The sequence below is a fragment of the Myzus persicae genome, unplaced genomic scaffold (genome assembly GCF_001856785.1).
Source record: "Myzus persicae strain clone G006 unplaced genomic scaffold, MPER_G0061.0, whole genome shotgun sequence".
Classification (NCBI taxonomy): domain Eukaryota; kingdom Metazoa; phylum Arthropoda; class Insecta; order Hemiptera; family Aphididae; genus Myzus; species Myzus persicae.
Window position 1 is genome coordinate 55751 of NW_019103970.1, and position 23315 is coordinate 79065.

General features: G+C 30.6%; 1 protein-coding gene across 1 annotated transcript in view; it reads left to right on the top strand.

The window, feature by feature from the left end:
• Window positions 1-11905: 11905 nt before the first annotated feature.
• The window catches only part of LOC111037045, a gene marked incomplete at its 3' end in the record, with an annotated part of 84078 nt that continues 72668 nt past the window's right edge, over window positions 11906-23315 (top strand). The window contains exon 1 of the mRNA XM_022319399.1: window positions 11906-12043. Coding sequence (XP_022175091.1) covers window positions 11915-12043 — 129 coding nt within the window. The remainder of the gene's footprint in view (window positions 12044-23315) is intronic.

A 23315-nucleotide genomic window follows, 5' to 3' on the forward strand; every position in this document is an offset into this window, starting at 1 on the left:
TTTATTATTATAGCCTAAACGTATTGTTAACTTTAATCTGCTCAAACTAGGTTTAAAACATATAGAAAATCTTCATGTTCGAGTCTGAATTAGGAATATTTAAAATGTGAAAATGTCATCATCCCCTCAAAATAGGTATTTTTCGAATGCGATTACGTAGGTATATAGTAAATAAGTTATAAATTGTACAATAAGTATATCTCGGGAATTCAGAAAAATACCTAATGCTAATGTTTATCTCTTGTGGCTTATTCAAAACCGTCTATTCTATTCATTAAGCATCTAAATCTGCTTTATTTTGCTGTCATCATTTTAAACCTTGAGTAAAATGAATTAAAAATGTAATTAAATGGTTCACCTTTATTACCACCTTTTATATCACCTATAGATATTACTATTAAAGTATAATGGTTTTTTAATTTTAATCATAGACATTTTTTTTTCGTAACATTCATAAATATTTACATCATAAGACAAATATTATTTTTAACACAATTTTTTTTTTTGACAATGTCTCATATTGCTTACATATTATCATTTAAACTTTAGTTTCAATAAGTTTTGATTTCATAAATTTTACATCCAACTCTATATGTTAGTTGTTGCTTGGTTATTAAACCTTAAAGCTACGTGGTACCTATGTCAATATCATGGTGATTATCATTTTAGGTACTATTATTAACAAATCAATTAAACTTAACAATTTACTTTACATTATTTATATTTTTATAATACTATAGGTACACCTATACTTGCTTTTTCAAGACTTAATGGTTTTTTTTTAAAAATTATGACATTCATTTCAATGATATCATAAAACGTGCCATGATATTGTTGCAAAATACCAGATCGTAAAACACACCGAAGCTGTGTGCTACAGCCGTGCTACATAAAAAAAATAGTAAAAAATATTTGACCCTCGTCGATGGCTTATAAAACGTAATAAATCACTTTATACAAACATGGATCTGTCTAACGACATACAAAATGACTTTCCATCTTTATGGATTTTATATTAAATATTGATTGCCAAACGTTGAGAAAAGTCTCAGAATGATGAAGTTTTTGTCAACAATTCCTAAACGTATGCACATAATATTGACGTTTAATAGAATAACACATTCTGTTCGCATATAATAATATAGTCAGCTATATAGACATTGTATTCAAATATTATCCAATCATACATAACGAACAAAAAAAACGTTAAGAACTTTTTTTGAATTGACGGTTCACCGATGATATGTCCACTGAAAGAATATATCCGACGCCTACCCACGCAGTAACACGACGACCATACGAAACCCAAACTTTCGAGAGATATATTTTTTTCCCGCATCGCTGCTGCCCGCGCTACGTGATCCGCGAGAGTAAACGTGGGAACCTGACCGTCAGTTTATCGGAGGTAGGTACCTGACACGTTTCTACTACACGTGTGTACTTAGCCTTGCCTAACCCGACTTTGGGAGTTTATCGTTATTATTCGTGTATTCGTAAATCGCATGAACGCCCCTCGTGTCTGGCGTCGCCTTTGCCGATAAGTCCCGATCGTCGCCGATCCCACGCGTCGGTGGATTTGCCCCCGGATCCGTGGGCGCGTCAGCACTATATTTTATTTCGTTTTTCAAAGGCTGAGCTCTTTTTTCGCAGCATATTCTAATTCTAGGCGGTGTGTAAAATTCATAATATTACTAAATATAGGCATAATCAACAATGGAAAACCTATGGCATCTAATGTCGTATAGAGCTAAGTGAACTAAGAGCGACTCGGACTATCACAGCGAAAAGAAAAAACGATTGGAAAAAAATTAAGAATAATTATTGAAAGGTTTTAAAATGTGGCGGTCAGTCACAGTAGTGGACTGATGTAAACATTGAGATGCCTTAAACCATAGTAGTAAGACATGTGTAGACGGTTCAATATTTCTATTCAGCGACCCTTGGACGATAGCGGGTCTCCTCGTTTGGCCAAGTGACCAAAGTGGCCAAATTATCGATTGATTGGGCCAAGTATATTAGCTACAGGGTCGCACGAACAAAGTGCAAAAACTTACTTTCGTACTTACTCTCAAGCTGTTTCGAGTCGATAGGAATGCCAGACAACAAAACCATCTCATACCTACTCCGGAATAGGGTGGATCAGAGAAAAAATAATACTTTGACCGACATATCCACTTATATAAAATGGTAATAATATACACGGGGTGTTTAAGTGGTTCACACTACACCGGGCCGTGTCGACTCTTATGATCATCACTAAAAACTAGACGGTTGGTATTATGATGTACCTATTCACTTTTATGAATAAAATCTTGAATGGCGTATCGACTGTAATGAAATGTTACAAGATTTGGACTTGTTTTAACTCCAGAAGTAATCCAAATTTTGGTAAATCTCATTCTAAAAATAATAACTTTACAAATGGTCCAATGCGTTGCGTATCAATATTGCGTAATCAAATTGATAGTCTTGTTTTTTTTTTCGATTTCTGTTCTAAGATTAAAACTTGTATTTGAAATTTTGAAGATATGATGTAGGTACGATTTGTATTCGATATATATATTCAGTTATTCTCTTTAAATACTAATTCAACGATAATTTTGTCATTCACTTACTGTACTCTTACCCTTTGGCGTGTTATGAATGTCTATTACTATAATTTTTATTATTATTATCGGGTACGTTCATGTAGTGCATTTTCCATGTTTATACCAAAATTTAATACCATAGATCGTTGGTGAACCACCGGTTGCGAATGGTCGCGTTTTTCGACATGTGACGAAATCGCTCGTATGGGTTGCAATAATAATAGATTAACGAGACTATCCTGAGTGACTGATTTACAGTCAACGCAGACCTATTAGAAAAATCTATTTAAAATTTAATGGGTAGATTCCAGGGCTTGCATTTGAAAAATAAATTTTGTTTTACGTTATTTACAATCAAAACGTTATACAAATTTTGAGTTTATCGTTATTCAAAATTTAAACGTTATTCAACTTTTGTGTTTATCGTTATTCAGAATTAAAACGTTATACAATTTTTGCGTTTATCGTTATTCATAATTAAAACGTTATACAATTTTTGCGTTTATCGTTATTTAAAATTTAAAAGTATTTAGATACCTGTTTTAAAAGTACACAGGCCGCAATTTAAAAGTATACGACTATGACCTTTTTTGGGGGACATAATTTCCCTATTCTGAGTTTTAAGTAGGTATTGTTTAATTTTATTTATTTAATTAAATGGGTTAAACTAATATAAAGAAAACGTATGCACGTTAAAACTATAAGTATATTAGTATAAAATATAAATATTAAACATTTGACAACAATTAGACAAACACTGACGAGTGAATAAATCTGAGCAAACTGAACACCGAACACAATAGTTGAATAACTTGAGTGGTATAAATTTCGACCGTAGTACAGATAGTACAGTACAATATTATCAGAGCATCACTATTATTAGCTATTGGTAATTAAATTATTCTATTAATAACTTCTTATTAAGTTTTAAAATAATATCTAATACGGGATCTCCCGGATAGGCCGGATACGGAATAAAATTAATTCTTGGATTGAATAAATAATTGAATACTACTAAGTATTATTAAATAATTGGGAATTAATTATTTCGTTTAATGGAATACAATATATACCGTTTTGCGTTATGTTTTGTTTAATGATACATCATATATTTTGTTAAACGTTACGTTTTGTTTTGTGTTATTTATTTATTTACGTTTATCGTTTTCCGTTATAATTACGTTTACAAATTTCAATCGTTTTTTATCAAATATAACGTTATAATCATAACGGGGTCGAAAATCGGGGTTGAAATCGGGGTTGAAATCGGCACCTATATACATAAAATGGTGTGTCTGTCCTTTATACTTGCCTAAACGGGTGGACCAATTTTGGTGAAATTTTGTGTGTGTGATTTAGATTCACAATTGGACCCTGTGTCTCCAATCCAGGGAAGTGCTTAAACAGATATCTTGAGATTTTTGAAGGACATTTTTGTTTGGAAATGTTTGCCATATGTATTGGGTTATAGGATAATATAAATCAATTTAGTTTAAAATGGTATTTTTTTTATTTATTGGTATAGCCATCGGTTAATCGGGCAGATCAGGTATGCATCAAATTGAATTTTACACATTTCCTACCAATAATGTGGCCGAGTTGCACTGATTGCCGCTCATCGGTGTATCAGCAATAAAAATAAAAATTAATGAACTCACTCAAATCAAACATATTATTCATATAGAGCACGCACCACCGCAATTAGATTGCCTACCTGGTAATAATAAGCTGCAAGCATTATTACAAGCAAGCTTCATACAGAGTTGCATGTTCAACGGGCAACGAAGTGCACGGAATCTGCAGTCTCTAATGCATACAATAAATAGTTTACACAGTAACTCTGAAAAAGTTCGAAACGTGAAGGAAGGCGATTCTTTCATCGTGAACCAAGACGTATAACTAAGGAATAAGAAATAAAATTTTTTTTAATCCTTTTTTTTGACCTTAAAATGTCACACTAGTTTACATTGTCTTATAATATTACCATGAGATTTCCGTCTGCCTTATTCATATTTGAATACAAATGATCTGCGGAATTTGATTTTAAAACGAGGAACACTTACATTTCAGAAATCGATAAGACTGGATCGTTGGCGGACCACCAGTTGCGCATGTGATGTCGAGTCTTTCGAAATGCAGCTCAATCGCTCTTATAATAATATGTGACACCAAATGTGGTATAAAATACTTTGAAAATGTACGAAATGGTATATAGGCAGGTATATCCTTATAAGTACGCGTTCTATACACGTATTTGCGTCATGTCATAGTGTTTTTACACGCAGCAGAGTGGGTTTGTGTGTGTGTGTGTGTGTGTGTGTGTGTGTGTGTGTGTGTGTGTGTGCTTAGAAACGCGATAACTACATTAGGATCGCTGTGCAGTGATAGTGTTTCGAAAATGTCCGAGGAAAATATTTATGTTCGCGCTCGGCCATAATTTACGAGTCGAAGCTGGTGTATCTATTATTCCTCCACAGCTATGATATTAAATATTATTATTATTATTGTTATTGTTATTATCATCATCATCATCATCGTTACATGTATTGTCGTATTTTTCCGTTGTCTATTATTATTAATACATTTTTAGCGGTCTCGGACAAAGCTGTTCGATTCGGGACGACGATGGCTGAGAAGTCAAAAGTTGTGCATTTAGTTTTTCTCACAATCGTTGCACAAGAGAATTCAGAGTAAATCAGGGTTGGTATTTTCATTTCATCGAATGTTTACAAGTCTAAGACCAATATTTTCTTTTCTTTTTTCCCTATTGAAGTTTGTGTATTCTTCGGGCCAATAGAGGTGTATTTTTATATTTTGTGTAAATGCAGTGACATGACGACTTGGACATATATGACATAATATTATGTACATTTTAGAAAATATTTAAACGTAGGAGTGCAAAATTAAAATACACACATAAATAACGAGTTCGGAATTTTTAATTTTGTCAAAAACGAAACAACACAATTCGGAATTTTTATTACATATAAGATTTAAAATGTCTCATGATAAAAAAAAAAAAAAAACAAAACATATTATAAGTTTAGAAATGTACATGATGTGTATGTAAAAATATATCGTATGATAATTATACATAACTTATAAATAAGTGAAAAATTTAAAAAAAAAACTTTAACTATTACAATAGTTATTACCTACGACTACCTATTCAGTTTTAAATACAAACAATGCATTTTAAAGTCCTACATCACTTACTACTCTATATTATGTTTCTTAAATAAAATAAAAAACTACCTTACAATATCTAGAAAAACATTAAACAGCCCTTCTGTAAAATGTGGACCGGAATCATTATATTATCACGTCGGGTGTCATGCAGAGAATAGGTATACAAATTATCCACAATTGTGTTTACTTCCGTTGTCGCCGTATTAGTGTCAACGTTGACTTCAACTGCAGTAGGTAACCTCTACGTGTTTATGCACCTCGTCAAAATTTACTGTTTTCGATTTTTATTTTTTTATTTTAACTCTTCTATTTTGACTTAATATCCAGACCGTGGGGTCCCAAACTTGTGAGGCCTCGGCACGCCTAGTTTGTTTTTCACTGATCCTCAGACTCTGACTCGACCCAAATTTTTCAACTTTTAACCCGAAATGTCATGCCTATTATAATTGTCACGAAAATCGCTGAGCTGCGTAATAATATTACGTTTGACACAAAAATCGATAGTTTAAAAAACGAAATTTTATGTTTACAATGTATTAACAAGTATGTGCTCACTGCTCAAAAGTCCATAGAACAAACTTTAGAACCATCTGGTCTAGACATCCGTCCTGCACGTAAACAGTCCACCACCGTCTGTCATGGATGAAATTATGATAACTGGGCCGTTATAATTGATTTCTAGTTTATGTGTAACCCGCAATGGCCACTGCAGAAAATGACTCACCCTGCACTGAAGGTGTTGTTATATTTTTGTAATTTTCACTAATCTTAAATAAGTTTTCCGAGCGTTACGCCAACGCGGTTCTTTGATTGCAAAACGTAATATTTTTACTCTCACCGGGGGGCACGTGATGATAATACTATTATCAGTAAGTATATTATGACTCAGTCCTATAATATTATGTAAGGTTGGACGATTCCCGGTAACTCCGTTTGTCGGAAATTAACGGAGAAAAAATGTAAACCATTTAATCATATTAATTTACGCATCATAAGGCCAAGTAATGGTCTATATAATTTCCAGCACTTTTACTTATAAGTTTTTTGCAGCCAAAAAAAAAAATACGAAAATAAAACGTTATGTTTCAATTGCGGTTTAATGTCATAATGGTGAATTTGATGGATATCATTACAATTCTGTTTTTTACATAATTGTACTTGATAGAAAAAAAAATAATATATATGAGCAAACATTTACAAACAATGATTTAATCTGAGAAATCGTTTACAACTGTTGATCAGACTTGGGTAGTATTCCAAATACTTTTTAAATACTTTTTTTTGAAAGTATTCAGCGCGGTATTTTGAATACTTTTTACAAGTATTCTGAGTACAGTATTCGGAATACTTTTTTTCCAATAACATTTTAAAAATAATTTCATTATTTTTCCGTCATAGAAATTGCTTTTGTACTTGTATAGGTATATTTCCTTTATATACGACCATGCAAAATATTTTTATAGTAATATGTTTAATATATTATTATTATTTTATTATTTTCTACTATTTTTAGTTGGCCAGATATGGTATTACCATTGATTTTATATATAATTTTAGTATATTATAAAATCAATGGTATTACGTATTTACAATTTTGTAGCGACGAGAAATATCATTATCATTTATCATGATATCAGGATTTCCCCATAATAAGTAATAAACTAATGGCTAATAATATATGCCATATGCGAATAATGTTCATTTATAAACACAGAATTGAAAAATAATATTTTTGCTATATTTTTGAAATCTAAATCTACTAAAAAAAAGTATTCGAAAAATATTTGGAATACTTTTTGTGAAGTATTCCAAATACTTAGGAATATTATTATTATAAAGTATTCGAATACATATTCTGAATAATTTTTTCTAAAGTATTCCGAATATGTATTTGAAATACTTTTTAAAAGTATTTTACTCAAGTCTGCTGTTGATAAAAATAAAATGTAAGAATCAATCAACCTTTTTTATTTCTTCAATATTTTAAACAATTTTTTACACTCGAAATCTCATTGTTAAATAACTAGGGTGGGTACGACGAAAGCGGGAGATTCCAGACAGTTGATATAATCATCATCAATTAATGATGTTATTTGAATTATATGTATGGTACATATTGTAATCCCGAAAAATATTTTCGGGACACCCTGACAGAGTTTAAAAAATCGGTACGTTTGGATACCCTGGTCCATATTATACCCAAACTTACTGCATACCCAACTCGGGGCACTTAATTTCGAGGTAAAATGTATTACTGCACGTCCGTTGTCCTATTTAGGCATAACGAATACATACAATTAACGAGAAACTGACGACTATAGATCTATGTCACATGAGCACACATTACTCATAAATAATTTTTTGGCGTTTCCAGTGTGTGATAAACATTAATAACCAACAAAATATTTGTTTGACTTTTTTTTAGTTTCCTCGCTTCTCTTTAAAAAAAGGGGTTAAAAAAGTTTCAGCGGTATTACTATAATAGTAAGTTGTGTATTACTTATACAGGGTGATTTTTTAAGCATACCCACTCACCCTATTTGAATGCTAATTACACATGATTTATTCGAATTCTGATTTTTAGTATCTTTCAATACACCCGAAGGCCATATTTTCGAATAGTTGAGATTTTTTTTGTACCACTAAAGGATGGTTCTGTGACAATGTTAAATCATGTTTTTTCAAATAGGAACCCCACCACCCCTCCTCCCTAACACTTTTAATCACTCGGCAGATAATTATTTTCAGGTATCTAAATCAAATTTTAACGAGCCGTTTTTGAGTTGTGTGATATCTTTGTATAGGTACTAAGAATAATAGTCCATGGTAATGGGTTCCGTAGATCGGGGCCTTAGATAATTTCAAAATGTTAGAAATTATAGCACTTATTACTACAATTGATCTATCAATATATTAAACGATTTGTAATAGTTATCATTTTACCAGCTGTTGTATATTCTTGGAAGTCTAAGAGTGCCAACCCTTCTACACGTTCTGTACTAGCAATTATGTGTACCCACACCATTATACCGTATTCCCGTTCATCGGTGTAATTTATCGCCTTTCAGTGAGGTGTAATTCGCTCTCGCCACGTAAATAAATAAACACCACGCCAAACATATTATGATGGGGACTATTAATTGTTGGTGTACGATTTATAATTTCTGATTATTTTTTACTCCGATAATTCAATCGTCCGTAAACGAAATTCGCCCGTACACGCACTGCAGAGTGTTGGAATAATAATTGTACCACGCAGACTGCTCGCCGAGCATGACATTGCAGTGTGATGTATTTATGCAACTATGTATAATAGCCGACTACAGTGATGGCGGTTCTGCATGAAGGCCCTCGGAGGACATTAATTCGCCGAGATTAAATTATTATTATACCTACGATGGTCACTATTTTATGTATACCTCGAAAACCGCGTAGATCGTAGTGTTATATTGTTATGGTATATTAAGAGATCGTTTCAAAGTTTTGCTTCTCAAAAAATTTAAAAAAATTTAAACTGTAAATCATGGTCGATACAATATTGTAACGCATGTGTCTAACTGCAATCTAATTTCATTTGCCCGTGAGACCTGTTATACAACTTACCTCCAACAAATTAATATTAATCGCCTGTTACGCCTGCCCTCAACAATATAATATATAGGTCTAGATACGCTAATAGCTGAGCGCATAAGTATGTTTTCTTTTGGCTTCTTCTTGCAGTTTTCTAACGCCAAAATTAAACGATTTTTGCTCTCCGAAAAAATTGCTCTTGAATAGACGAGTTATAATAACACCGAAATTGAGTCAGTAGGCACATATTTTATCACAAATCGTGTAAAAATAATAATGTTAAGCACCGTTTATAATACAGTTTTCAGTAAAAAAAAAAAATACAGAAATAACAAATAATTCTGATTTAAAAACGTTCAAACCTAAGCCGTCTAATCAAGTTGGGTTGAAGTTAGTAATATGAATACAAAAACAATTTTGAATAATTGCAAATACATTCAACATGTTTTAATATATATATTTTTTTTTTATAACATTGAATATTTTAATTCGTGCAATGAATAAAATAACAGTAAACATTATTTAAATTTCAAAATATTATTTAGAATTCAAAACAACCAAACGAATGAGTACATTTTCCCGCTACAACGATTTCACTGAATTAAAACATAATATCTGTCTTCATTCAAATACGTTTTTTAATCGATCTTAACTTCGCGTTGATGATTTGGCCATTAAAGCGCCATAGAAGTAGTTTACATTATAATAATTATACAATCATACTGCCATCATGATAATGCTGTATGCATATGAACGAAGAAAAATAAAATGAACAAACTTAATATCACGGGCAAAATTTTTACGTAGGTAATAAAGTTTACAAAGTTTGATAATATGGTTATGCATAAGTAGGTTATAAGTATACGGGATGTTGGTATATTTGAAAAATATATAAATAAATTGTCTTCGCCGTAGGTTAATTACAATTTTAAATAAAAAAAAAAAATTTAAAACAAAATGAACGGATAAAACGTCATTTGCAGCATAATATGGTATACATTATTAATTATAATATTATTAATATTTGAATTCATTTAATTGCTTCAACGATAATTACAAATTTAAACATCATTAGAATTATAATACCAATATCCATATAATATTTGCATTGATGAGTTGATGACTCCGGGGGTCATCCATCACATATTATAATACAATAATTTTAACATTGATCATTATACCTATTTAATATTGTAATTTTTCGTCGTAGAGATGTTCGTTATAAATATATTTTTTGATTTTACGAGTTAAAAAAAGAGAAATATTTGGAAATACCAATATAAATATTTATTATTGTGGATTTAGAAGACCTCAAAAGTTAGAAAAAAAAAGAACGTGTCCTTCCTAGATTATAATATTTACAATACATTTATGCAGGTAACCTACCTACAGTAATTGAGGACTTGTTTTCATAATTGGTACACGTTTTCGTCCTCTATACTAATTTCCATCATATTATTATTAGCTTACTTCAATGTAGGTTATTTAAATAATTTAAAGTAACCGTTTTTAAATATATTTAATTGTTTTATTCATTTAATAAGATGAGTTGGATTATTATAGTTTATTCAAAATTGATTTTAATATCATAGCGTCTATGACATTGATTGAAAAATCACTTTTGATTTGTTTTTACGACTGTTTTCATAGGCTTATTAGATTTTAAATGGGACATTTCTAAAAAATAAGTATTTTAGTGTGAGTGGTTTTTTAGAAACTATAATAGGTACCTACATATAGTTATATTATTATATACTCGGGTCAATTTATAAATGGAGCTCAATAATTTTCGGTTACTTGTTTTTTATAGTTGGTAAAAATATTAAGTGATTTCAAAAAGCTTTTTGATTCTAAAACAAATGTTGGAGGTATTGATTTTAAAATAATATTATGTGCTTTTAATTATTATCTTAAGTGCCGCTGTAGAACGGAAAAAAGTTTCATACAACGCCTTTATTGGCACGAATTTGATTGAAATGAAACATATATAGTTGTATTTATTGGAAATCCTCAAAAGTTTTTTAAAAAAATTGCGTTAAATCTATGGTTAATAATGTATACCTATTCGTTGAAATTCAATAGTCTATGAGGAAGTTTGTAATCGATTTAAACTTTTAAAGTCGAGTGGGTGGTTGAGAAAACGATGAGTTCAATTGTTTCGAGTCAAAGGATCCATCAGAATAGAGGTCACTGGGGCATGAATAAAACAGTAAAAAAAAAGATAATTCAAAGGGTCTAAATACTGTTAAAGAAAACGCATTTCATATTGTATTTAAAATATCGACAAACATATGAAACTTATAGATAATCGCATTTATCAAACATTTTAATGAAAGAGTGTTTCTAATATAATGTTTACAACACTACTTAGTACTTAGTACTTACCCACCTACTATAGTTGAATCGGTGCTATACGACTTAAAAACAAAATTTAATTATCACATAGCCGTTCGAAAATCGTATAAATATAATCACTATAGTATAATATTGTGCTACTGTAACGTATTAGACGAAGACGTATTATAACTGATGAAATCTTGGAATGCAAAATAAGTCTTGAGTTTAACATGAAATATTATAATACAACGTATAATGATAGAATTTATATTTTGTTATTTTTCAACAGACTTTATTCGATTGAAGAAAACCACCAGATTGCAATCATAGGAAATTTGATGCAGCCAAGCGGATCAAACGTAAGTTGATATGAAATTTTAACTAGAAATAATATGTAATTGTATGTTACACAGAAGAAGGTATTTAAAAAAAAAAAAAAAACTATCTCATTGCAAATTATTGACATCCATACATTTTAATTTTTAATTGTTTTATTGAGTTAAAGCTTCAACATCTGAGGTCCTTAGCCTGGGTTGTTTAGTAGGTTTATTACTGTGGGGGAAGGTACGTCTTGGTCAGAACACGTGTATACATGTGGCGATGATTTGTCATTAAAAACCCGGGTGGTCACCCATCCAGGAACTAGTGGCACCGAGCCGATGCTTGATATCAGAACACGTCAGTGACTGTGCCACACCATCCACTACTCATATATTATGTCTTTATTGATTTATTCGAAATCTTAGTCAAACAGAAGAGATATATTATACTGTTTGATATTGAGCGGAAAAACTCGTTCGATATGCTATTAAAGTTAAGCTTATTTCCGAAATAATTATTGTCAATAGAACTAGTATAAGTAAATATGAAATTTTTGATGAGCTCCATGTCTACAATAATACATTATGTGAAGTCCATTTAAACGTTATTTTGCAACCAATCGGCAAATTTCAACAATATCGATTTCATAGAATCTTTTTTTTAAATTTATTAGTATATTCACGATCTCTAATTCATGTACAATAAGTAAATTTGGTAACTAAAACAAAGACTTAACAACATGAATTAAGAGGGGGAAGAGGAGGAGTAGTAGTGTTCACACAGATCCTCCTCTGCTGTCGGTTCAAACGGAAAAAAAAAAGAGGTGGAAGAGAGGAATGCTAGTGTGGAAATCTTTCGACTTGACTGAATGTTAAATACTTTTTTTTTATACATAATATCTTATATGTAAAATAATTTACAAACCAACATGTGCAAGCTTTTTCTCACTCATATTATACACCCATATAATGCGATATATTACGTGGCATTATATCAGTATAATGATGCCCACTTAGACATGAAAATACTAACCAACGACATTGTATATTGTTCTTTTGAAAACGGCAAGGAAAAAAAGTTTAGTGGCAACCACTATACAATATTCGACCACACGACGACGAAATCGTTCGTGCATTTGGAACTTCAACGGGCCGCGTGGCGTTAGCATGCAGTCTCTCATTATTGTCGTCATATTGTCCCAACAACTGTTGAAAGATACAAATAAATTTACTATTTCCGCGTTAAACGTCTGTAAGCGAAGGAGAAAACGGAATGACAAGTGGAAAAAAAGCACCAAAGTCTCTCTTAAAGTCCACTGAGTGTATGATTATAATCGTTAAAACCAAACGTTACCGTCGCAATGCAATATGAAGGCGCCTACGTGTTATAACATTATATTTATGCGGAAAACCGCACACGCAGCTGATGCTAATACGTTTCGCTCTCCTGCCCGACATCCAACCCTGACCAAACATCCCCCCCCCCCCCCCCAAGCCCGACTTCCGGTCCCGGCTCTTGCATCGTGCACTCGGGGGCGGGTTCAGGGTGCCGCCGAGTCGTGTACAGTTGCGGGGCGAGTATAATTTACTTGTATTAGTATCGTAACATAATACGAGCACCGTAAAAAGTCGAGATCAATAGAAACACACAGAGAGAGACAGAGAGAGAGAGAGAGAGACCTACGGACAATATCATCTCGTTCTAGACTGTCGCTAATGAGAGCACTGTTAAAGAATGACTCCGACGCATATAGGCGTTTTTCGATGGACAACAATGATTGGTCGACGCGGCGGCTGTTTTTCTACTCGTGGACGACACGTTCGGATAGGACGTCATACGCATTCAAGTGTGGTCGAAGAGCGTACCGTAGTTACCAAAGCGGTTGTACGTCGTGCAATCAAAGTCGTTATGTTATCATCTCTGCCCATAATGATATGACTTCGAAATACATAATATGATAATATTTAAAAAAAAAAAAAAAATGATATTTAAATTAATCGGATTGAACGTTTGGTTGCGATTTTTTTTTCTGTATCATAAACCGCAACTTCCCGATATAGCCACGATGGCAACTGGGAGACTATTCTACCACAGAAGGTATACCGCGTTTATTCGGTAGAACGTATCAAAGAGGTATGTGTCCTATCCTATGTGTATTATCTATGATTCTGCTATCGCGCTAATCACCGTCGTAACTTTTTTTTAAAATTGTTTTTTTTAGAACAATATATTTACGATCCATACAAATATGGAATAATAATAATAATGAGTAAGCTTGATGACACATTTTTGACAACGACATATATTTAATATTCGATTTAGGAAGGCTCCCGGCGGTGCCACCTGACAAGCTCAAGTTGATATTATCACGATTCGTTGTAATTATTGAGCAATCTTATTATTGTGGTGCAGACGATGGCGGGTAGGGCAAACTTAATTTGATGTCTGTGGTTACAACTAGAGATGGAATATAACAGAAATCTGTGGCATAACGTAATATGCAAGCAACATTTTATATTATAAATTTATATTGGGCGTATAAAACTCAACGATGTGACTCTATATCTCCTACGAAAACATTCTACCCACTGTCTTGTGTGTATATAATATTTAAGGTGCTTCCCGCGCCCCCTCCCACAGCTCACATCGACGCGGCTGATCATCAAAACAAAAACAGAACTAATATTATAATACTATACCTAGGGTACCTACACTTATCATAATATTATAATGTATGACCAAAAAGCAAAACACTACGAATTTCTCGACGAAATCGGTGCGCGGTTTGTCGCTGGACGAAATTCGGCACTTGCTCCGTGCCATGGATGTTTGGATAAGGTCCGATTAGATTTTTTTTTTTTATAATTTACGTGTTTCGACTCGGCGACTACGGTCAGTATTCGTCGAATTTTCGTACCGATCTGCCCTGCACGAATTCCCGTGTACATAATAGTAGGGTAGGTCATCGATATTATTACAGCTCGGTCGTTTATTGTTTTTTTTTGCGACGAGAATTTTCGAACAAATACTAATTTTGGCGGTCTTATCGTTTTTTTCAGGTCATATACGTATCAATTAAACCATATCCAGTGCTAAAAATTGTTTCAAAGAGCTCCATCCTATGATTAAAAAACCATGTTCTGAGTGCAAAATTATTCAACACGCCCGTGAGGGAAGAGAGGGGAGGGGATTACTCCATTTCCATTTGTAAAACATTATAATAAACTCAATTCAGCGCAAACACATATGACAGTCGTACCACTTAGTTTTATTTAAATAATACAACTCAATAACACACAGTAACTTAATACAATGAAGGAACATTACATAAAAAATACATGATACAGGGTTAGACACCTAAGCTGTGTCGCTTCTGACGCACGCGCACACGCACTGTCTCTCTGGATACGTGTGGACTGTCCTCGTCCAACGTTCCTCTCCAGTGCTGACACCATACCCACTTGGTTGTACAAATATATAACACATTTTTTATATATGAATTAAAAACATAGTTCATAAACATGGATTTACGTTCCCCCCGATATTCAACTATTAAAATATGTAGTTGTCACTTATACAATAGATTTTATTGAATAATCAAAATTTCCATTTTGATAGTCGAACCAGTAACCATAGTCATCAACACTTTTATTCAACGTGTTGTTAATAAAAAAAAATATTAATAAATAGGTAAGTAATAACAAAAGACGCGTTTTGGCGGTGAAAGTTTTGAGCAGATTGTTTACTAGTTTGAGAGAACAAACTAATACCTAATTAGCTAAACGCTAAATTAAGCTAACGCCTAATGTATTATTATGGCTTTTGTTGAGAGTGAGAGATCGTTTCTGGACGGACGGAATGAGTCTCCACAACCAGCTTCACTATAAGAACTGTAGAAACCGCGTAAGCGTACTATAAAATAAACTAAATTAACTAAAATAAAAATAAAAAAAGCTTATAAAAATACGTTTTTCATTTTTAAATTAATTTATTGGTAGTATCATTGACAAAAATTGAAATCCACATTTCATGACAAATTAATTAGGGAATTAGTTTGTGCCTTTGCGGTTATCGATGCAGTAAAATAATAATAGTTCCATGAAAAAAAAATAGCAGATCAGCTCCCTTGGACACCCCTTACCCACCAACAATTCGATCACTGGATTATATGTAACAAACAAAAATATTATAAATGCAATACATTTAACTATAGTCAATATTTAAATTTGTTTTCGTTCATATAATTTATAAACGCTTGTACCGTATTTATAATTTTTTTAAATAAAAAATTTGATTAAAATTACTCATATTTTGGAAAAATTTAAAATAGTCAACTCTGTAAATCTGATTATAAGAACAATTTTGATGATCAAAACATACATCAAGTCAAGTAGTTTTTTTATTTTTGAATTTTTAGAATATCAATATCTTTTTGGGGTAAATAAATTTAAAACTATTAATAATAACTATATTAATAATATTACTTCAAAATATTTTATTTGGGAATTTCTCGACAACAAGTATATTTCTCATACCATCTATATAATATTCAACATTTTGAGTCATACGTTTAGCTGGCATCAATTTTTTTCACATCTTTCTGTAACAACCTGTATATTATAATATCGTTCGAATTAAATCCATACGACTGATGGCACGAAGTCTTTATACAAACATATCAGGTATCAGAAGTCTTAAAATCTCAACTCCGAAATGGGTGCGCCGAGTGCTGACAAACGAAAGTCACTGCAGTCTTATAGTGTATTGTAAATGTCCCCGATTTATTTGATAAAAATAAAAATTTTACAATTATAAGACGTCATGATATAATATGCATAGCGTTTGGTGGTGTGACACTTTACGGGATCATATAAAATGTCATCTATAAGTTTATAATAAATATTAAAGTAAGTACCGTTTATGCTCCGTACTACGATATTATATAACATGATTTATGATGCACGACGTCTATTTATATCATGTTTATAATATGTGGATGTACGTCATCCGTATACTATTTCCATCCATTTGACTAATCTGTTTTACTTTATCGATTTGAAACGAATCGCAATGGAAACGCACCTTTTAGGGCGGCAAAAAAAAAAAATATATGACCCGTCACTTGTTCGTGTAAAATAACGTTTATATGGTAATATTATTCGAGTAGCGCAATTTATTGAATTTCTCGTTAACGCCAACGAAATCGTTTAACGGCATTATAATATTATTGTTGTGTATCGGTAGACGATGACAATAATATTTATCATTAAAGTGATATTATGTACATTTCGACGTCGAAATGCGATTTTATGTTTGTTGTTAACATTTAACGGATACACTCGATAACTGCACCGGCCAAACTTAAATGCGAGGTCAACGACGTTTATATATGTCAATAATGTCATTGACTATCGAGCAAAGCATTAGACGAGACGTTTTGGTTAAATGATTGTATTGTATGTATAATACTATTATGACACAGCACTAGATAGGTAGAACACAATATTATCGAAGCATATTTATTACTCCTAAAAAATCATTTTTTATTACTTAACTCTATGCTGTTAAACACCACTTTCACTGTTTTAATTTTAGCTCTTCGAGGCAGATCGTTACAAAAAAAAAAAAAAAACAAACATACACTTTAGTAACTTTTGTATATCGAAGTTATTATACCTACTCAAGTTTTAATCGTGTACGATTTAGTGTATATTATATAAAATATTAGTTCTTTGGTAGGATAATGTTTGTATTAAATCCGTGCACGATGTGGTCGATATAATATTATGACCATATATTTGTTTCCAAACGCAACAACTGTACACACATTTATGTACCGATAACAAATGAACTTGAACATTTTTTTCAGTTACTTTTAAAGCCATCTACAACATTTTTTTTAAAACCTTCAGAGTCAATTTGATGGTTAAAAATTAAATAATGATAATATTGACTTTTTATTGTAAAATTAATGCTACTTATTGTTAAAAAAAAAATGCATTTCCGAAATGGTATTTCATTAAATATAATAATATTCAATTTGAAGCTTACAGCTGTATAAAAATACACAAACTGAATTAAATTTACTGACGAAATATTAAAATGAATCGATTATGTTTGATGTATTGAGGTTCCAAATAACTATACGTTTCTATGTTAAAAAAAGGAAATTTACTCAAATAAAATTCGTGAAACAATAAATACTTCATCGAAAATAATATACGGTGCACATTATATTCGGTTCTTAAAGACATTGACAGAGTATAAATGCAATACAGCATACCAGAGAAGAAAAACCTTATGACGCCTTTCATTATTATATTATTCTGATTTATTTTGCATTCTTCGTATTACACCTATTTTTTTGTTTTTGAGCCAACAATGCATTCATTTCATATTTTAAGTTCAAAATAATACGATTTAAGTAGAATTCAAAAGGACTTTTAAACTGAATAACAACAACAATATTTAGTTTGTATAGAAATAAAATAATAAAATACATACGCTGAACTATGGTCGACAAAGAATAATAATTTAGCTATTTAAAAAAAAAAAAATATTTTGGTGTTTATTCAACTGTAATATATTTGCTAACCCTATTAGTCTATAGTAGTTAAATTATTAATCATGTAAGTATTTATGTCACTCAAAATAATATGTCTTATGACGGGTTACACGCAGACCCGACCATTACATTTCAGCGGACCCTTAAATAAGAATTTAATGGGCCGTGCTTCGATCATTAAATTTTAACGAGCTGTTAAATTTATTAAATATGTATATATATTATGTAAAACCTTGCATTATTGAAATAGTTAAGTAATTTGTGTTAGATTTTAATAGTGAATACAGAGCAATAAATCACGAATTAACATATTATTATAGTAATATAATGAATGGGTATTGACAACATATTTTATATATCTACATTAAATACTTGCGAAATAATACTTTTCTAAGTTTTATGCTCGTAATGATCGTAGGTAGTTATAAACTCTGATGAAATATTGTATTAATATATTACTATTAATTATTATTATAATATACAGTATGGACAGAAAAACTTGGTACTGTATGTTTTTCGATTTTCCTTATTCATGAAACTGCTAAAAATTACCCGACAACTTACACATATAATACACTTAAACTGACATTTAAACTTTATAAAAATAAATAACTTATAAAGTAATAAATAATGACTTTTTTAATTTCACAGTACAAAAGCATGGAAATAATGGTCGACGACATCTCTAGAAAGGATAAATAAAAATCATCATAAGATGTCCTTAAACACGATGTTCTTATACGTGGATGTTTCAAACTTAAAGTCAACAATAATATTTCGTTAAATGTCAAAAGATCCAAACTAGATACTATTCCACTTATTATTTGAACACAATTTCGAAGAATAACAGACTAGAAAAAAAAGTCACACCCTTTTGCAAAGAAGTATTTTCACTTGTTTTTCGACAAGAAACTGTTAAGTATATTATGTTTCATGACAAAAGTTCAAATATTGGAAGCCTGTGGACAAACTAGATCACCACTAGATAGGTGTTGTAGTATTTTGTCCGATATCGTTTGAGAGCAGTGTACACTATAAAACAAAGATACGTTTTACTAGGTAGGTAGTTTCAGTTTTGAAAATATTGAACATAAAATAAAAGTGAAAGCATAAACTTATCAAATTTGTCAAATATTATAGGCACCGAAAAAGTTACTTTGCGCTAATTAATTCAAAACTAAAACTAACTCTAAGGCACATTTAAACCAACTTTTTAGTGTGGTGCTTACACAATCCAATTTCATAAGTAGCTTATCATGACTTCAACAATGCAACATGAAGATTTTACATCGATCTGTTAATTATTTAAATTAATATATTATGTATTTATGTACATACAAATATTCTGAATATATCTTATTGTTGGAACTTTGACAAAATCTTGTTAATCAAGCACGAATTGTTTAGTTGTAGAAATATAAATAATATCTTACAGGTATTGTTATGACCAGAGACGTTATCATACTTTAAGACGGGTGTGTTTATTTTTTATTCGCACATAGGTACCTAAGTGTATATATTTAATTTAACAAAACTTTATGAAAAAAAAATATATTTTAAAATTTTTATACTATTTTTTACGATAGTTGCGTCTTAGGTTTATAATTCATGTCGAATGAAAACCACCATATTTAAATTTAATTTAATTCTGAAAATAATTGTACATACAAATTTAACGTTCTGCCAATAGTGTGTTCTGTTTGTACAAATTTTGACTTTAGATGCGACGAATGAGTTTTTTATTTGGGTACTCACGAATCCGCTCTTCTTAACTTTAAATTTATTTCAATAACAAAGTATCAATTCAATATTTCATATTTTACTATCAAAATATTCAGAAGTTGATTTTTCTCCGAATACAATAATAAATAATCTATGCATTTTCATACCAAATAAAAAACCTTTTAGAAACAACATAATAATATAATATAGTTACCCATGTAATAATAATCAATACAAATAATACATTTTTTTCTCACACTATTTGGTATGAATCAAGAAAGTACTTAGGTCTCAAATTTTTTTTTTCTTTCATTTTTAAAACGATGGTATGAACATGTATTAATTATTAAAAATCGAATTTTTTATACAAAAGCCTGCTCATATGCCATGAAATATGGTTAAAAGCTTTTATGTGAATTCATGTTTCCGATGGATGTATAGGTATTTGGTAATATATTGTGTTAAGTTATTCGTAAAGAACAATGAGCTTTCATCAATTGTATTTATGATAAGTTCCTTTATTTAATAGTTATCGACTTCAAAATAGTTTGAAATAGACGTTTTACTTTGATATAAACATTTCAATTATTTTTTTGATCTAAATAATAAAATATTAATACTACAATATATTGAAATCAGATAAGATTATGTGGATCATTATGATTATGCTAATTATACTTTCATTTTTTAAATGATTTAAATATTTTTTTTTAGATAAATGTGACCTTTTTTGATTCATAATTTTTTTTCGGCATGGCATTTTTGGTGTTTTCATTAAATTTGTTTTAAATTATTTAAACTTAAACTGCAAAAATTAATTTGATGTAAGGTTCTAAAGGCTGTGTTCAAAAATGGATAAGAATTAAAAATTACACTATTATAATGAGCTATACATAACTGTCAGTTTTTATTTAAAAACAATTTTTTTTCATACTCCACGCTCTTTATAGTGTGTATAATATACACCTATTTATATTAATATGTATTAACAAAATATAAAAGTAGAAGCATTTAAATGTTGTGAAGGATGATTACAAGATGACAAGAACAATGATCGCCAGTATCAGACAATATTTGTATTCAACGTAACACGTAATAAGACGAAAGAATATTATTTTCAATCCTCCTTTAATCTTATTCCACGAGAAAATCAATATTCATACTTATTCGAAGCTTGGTGTTCAAGGCTTTCGGCACATTATTTAAGGTTTATTATTTTGAGATCAATCATTATTGACAAGTATAATATTAATAATTATTACAATAATAAGTTAACCTTGATTTTAAGCCAATCAATGTTGAGTACGAAACGACTAATCTTATGTTGAAATTTGAAATTATAAAATTATAAAATTACTATAAAATTATCAAGTCAAATATAACTCTGTATACAACTGCAATAATGATATTTTAAAGAAATATCACGATTTTTTAGCTCAATATTACGTTGTTCATACTCGCAGAAATGGTTGAGGATAAGACTTTTGCAGAATACAATAAAATACAAAAAAACTGGTTAATCGTAAAAATTTGTTTTTTTTTCTTATGCAGATGGAGACCAATTATAATTTGCTCTCATACTATGCTCATTCAATATAATTCTGATTTTTTTCCATACTTTAGAGTACAATCGTACAAAATAAACAATTGTTGTAATTCTAAATAATGGGCTGTCCTGTTTCGAATATATATAAAAAAAAACATAATATTATATTTTATAGAAAATAATATTCATATCATATTATAATTACTACTTTAGTTTATTATTCAAATAACGACGATGCGTCACAAATACGTAATGTATATGTATTTGTGAATCTGAATACAGTTTCTTCGAAAATTGCTTCTAAGGACGTCTGTACAGATATCTATACAATATCTGCACATTACTAACTATTAACGAACGAACCCACGAAAACTGCCTCGACATTACTATATTAAACAATTTCTAGTACTCCAAGCAGACGATAAATCGACCGACAAAAGTCAAAACATTGTTTAACGTACTTCAACAATGGTTGTAACAAAAGTAGCAAATACGCGGACTATATTTTTTTTAAAGAAAAGAAAGCCAATTCGGGAGGATGGTGAATTTTCAAAATAAACTCGTGCGCTACTTCTTTCTTTCGAGACATATTTTCGCCCATTACTCAGACACATCTTACCCGGTCGTTCCGATGATTTTTCTCAGTTTGTACACAGTTCGGTTAAATATTATTATAGTCTTATAATGAATAAGTCAGTAGTGCTGATAAAGCAGTGCTCTATATAATTACAATACAGTATTATTACACTGTGTATTTTAATTAATCGAAAGTGACAAAAAGATCGATTGTACAAAACAATGATAACCTAATATAAAATAGATATAACCTAATACCTCTTACTAACCTGATGTACGTCAATTAAATTTAAAGTGTATTTCACATAAGCCTTGATGGATACATAACCTTAGTGCATTAGTCTGCAGATATAGGTATTCTCTTGAAGTAACTTTCCTGACAGAAATTGGAAAAAGTTTGTGACGTTTTTGAAATATTTAGGAAAAATGTTATCACTAACCTAACCTAACCTAAGAGAGTTTCTGGATTATTTTGCGAACATTAACATAATTTCTAAATGCTGTCTAATATTATAAAATGCATTGCGTCATACAGATATATTATATTATCAAGTACTGATGTTTTCAAAAATAATTTCACTTTAAAAGTATTTCGTGGAGAAAACTCAAAATCCAATTGATACATAAGTCAACAACATCATTGCTTAGCCAAAAATAGAACATAGGTCAGTCATATTTAACCCATTATAGACGATAAATATTATATTGGTTGGTGCTTATTTTTTAAATACAAACCAAATATCCATCGTAACATATTATACTATGTACAAGATACATAGATCGTCAGCGACATAAGGTAATAGCGTAATTTTTATTATTGTGAAAAATATGCCGTAATTATCATAAAAAAACTTTGTTTTGTAATAATCGGTGAGATGTTCGTTTATTAATTCTACCTAAA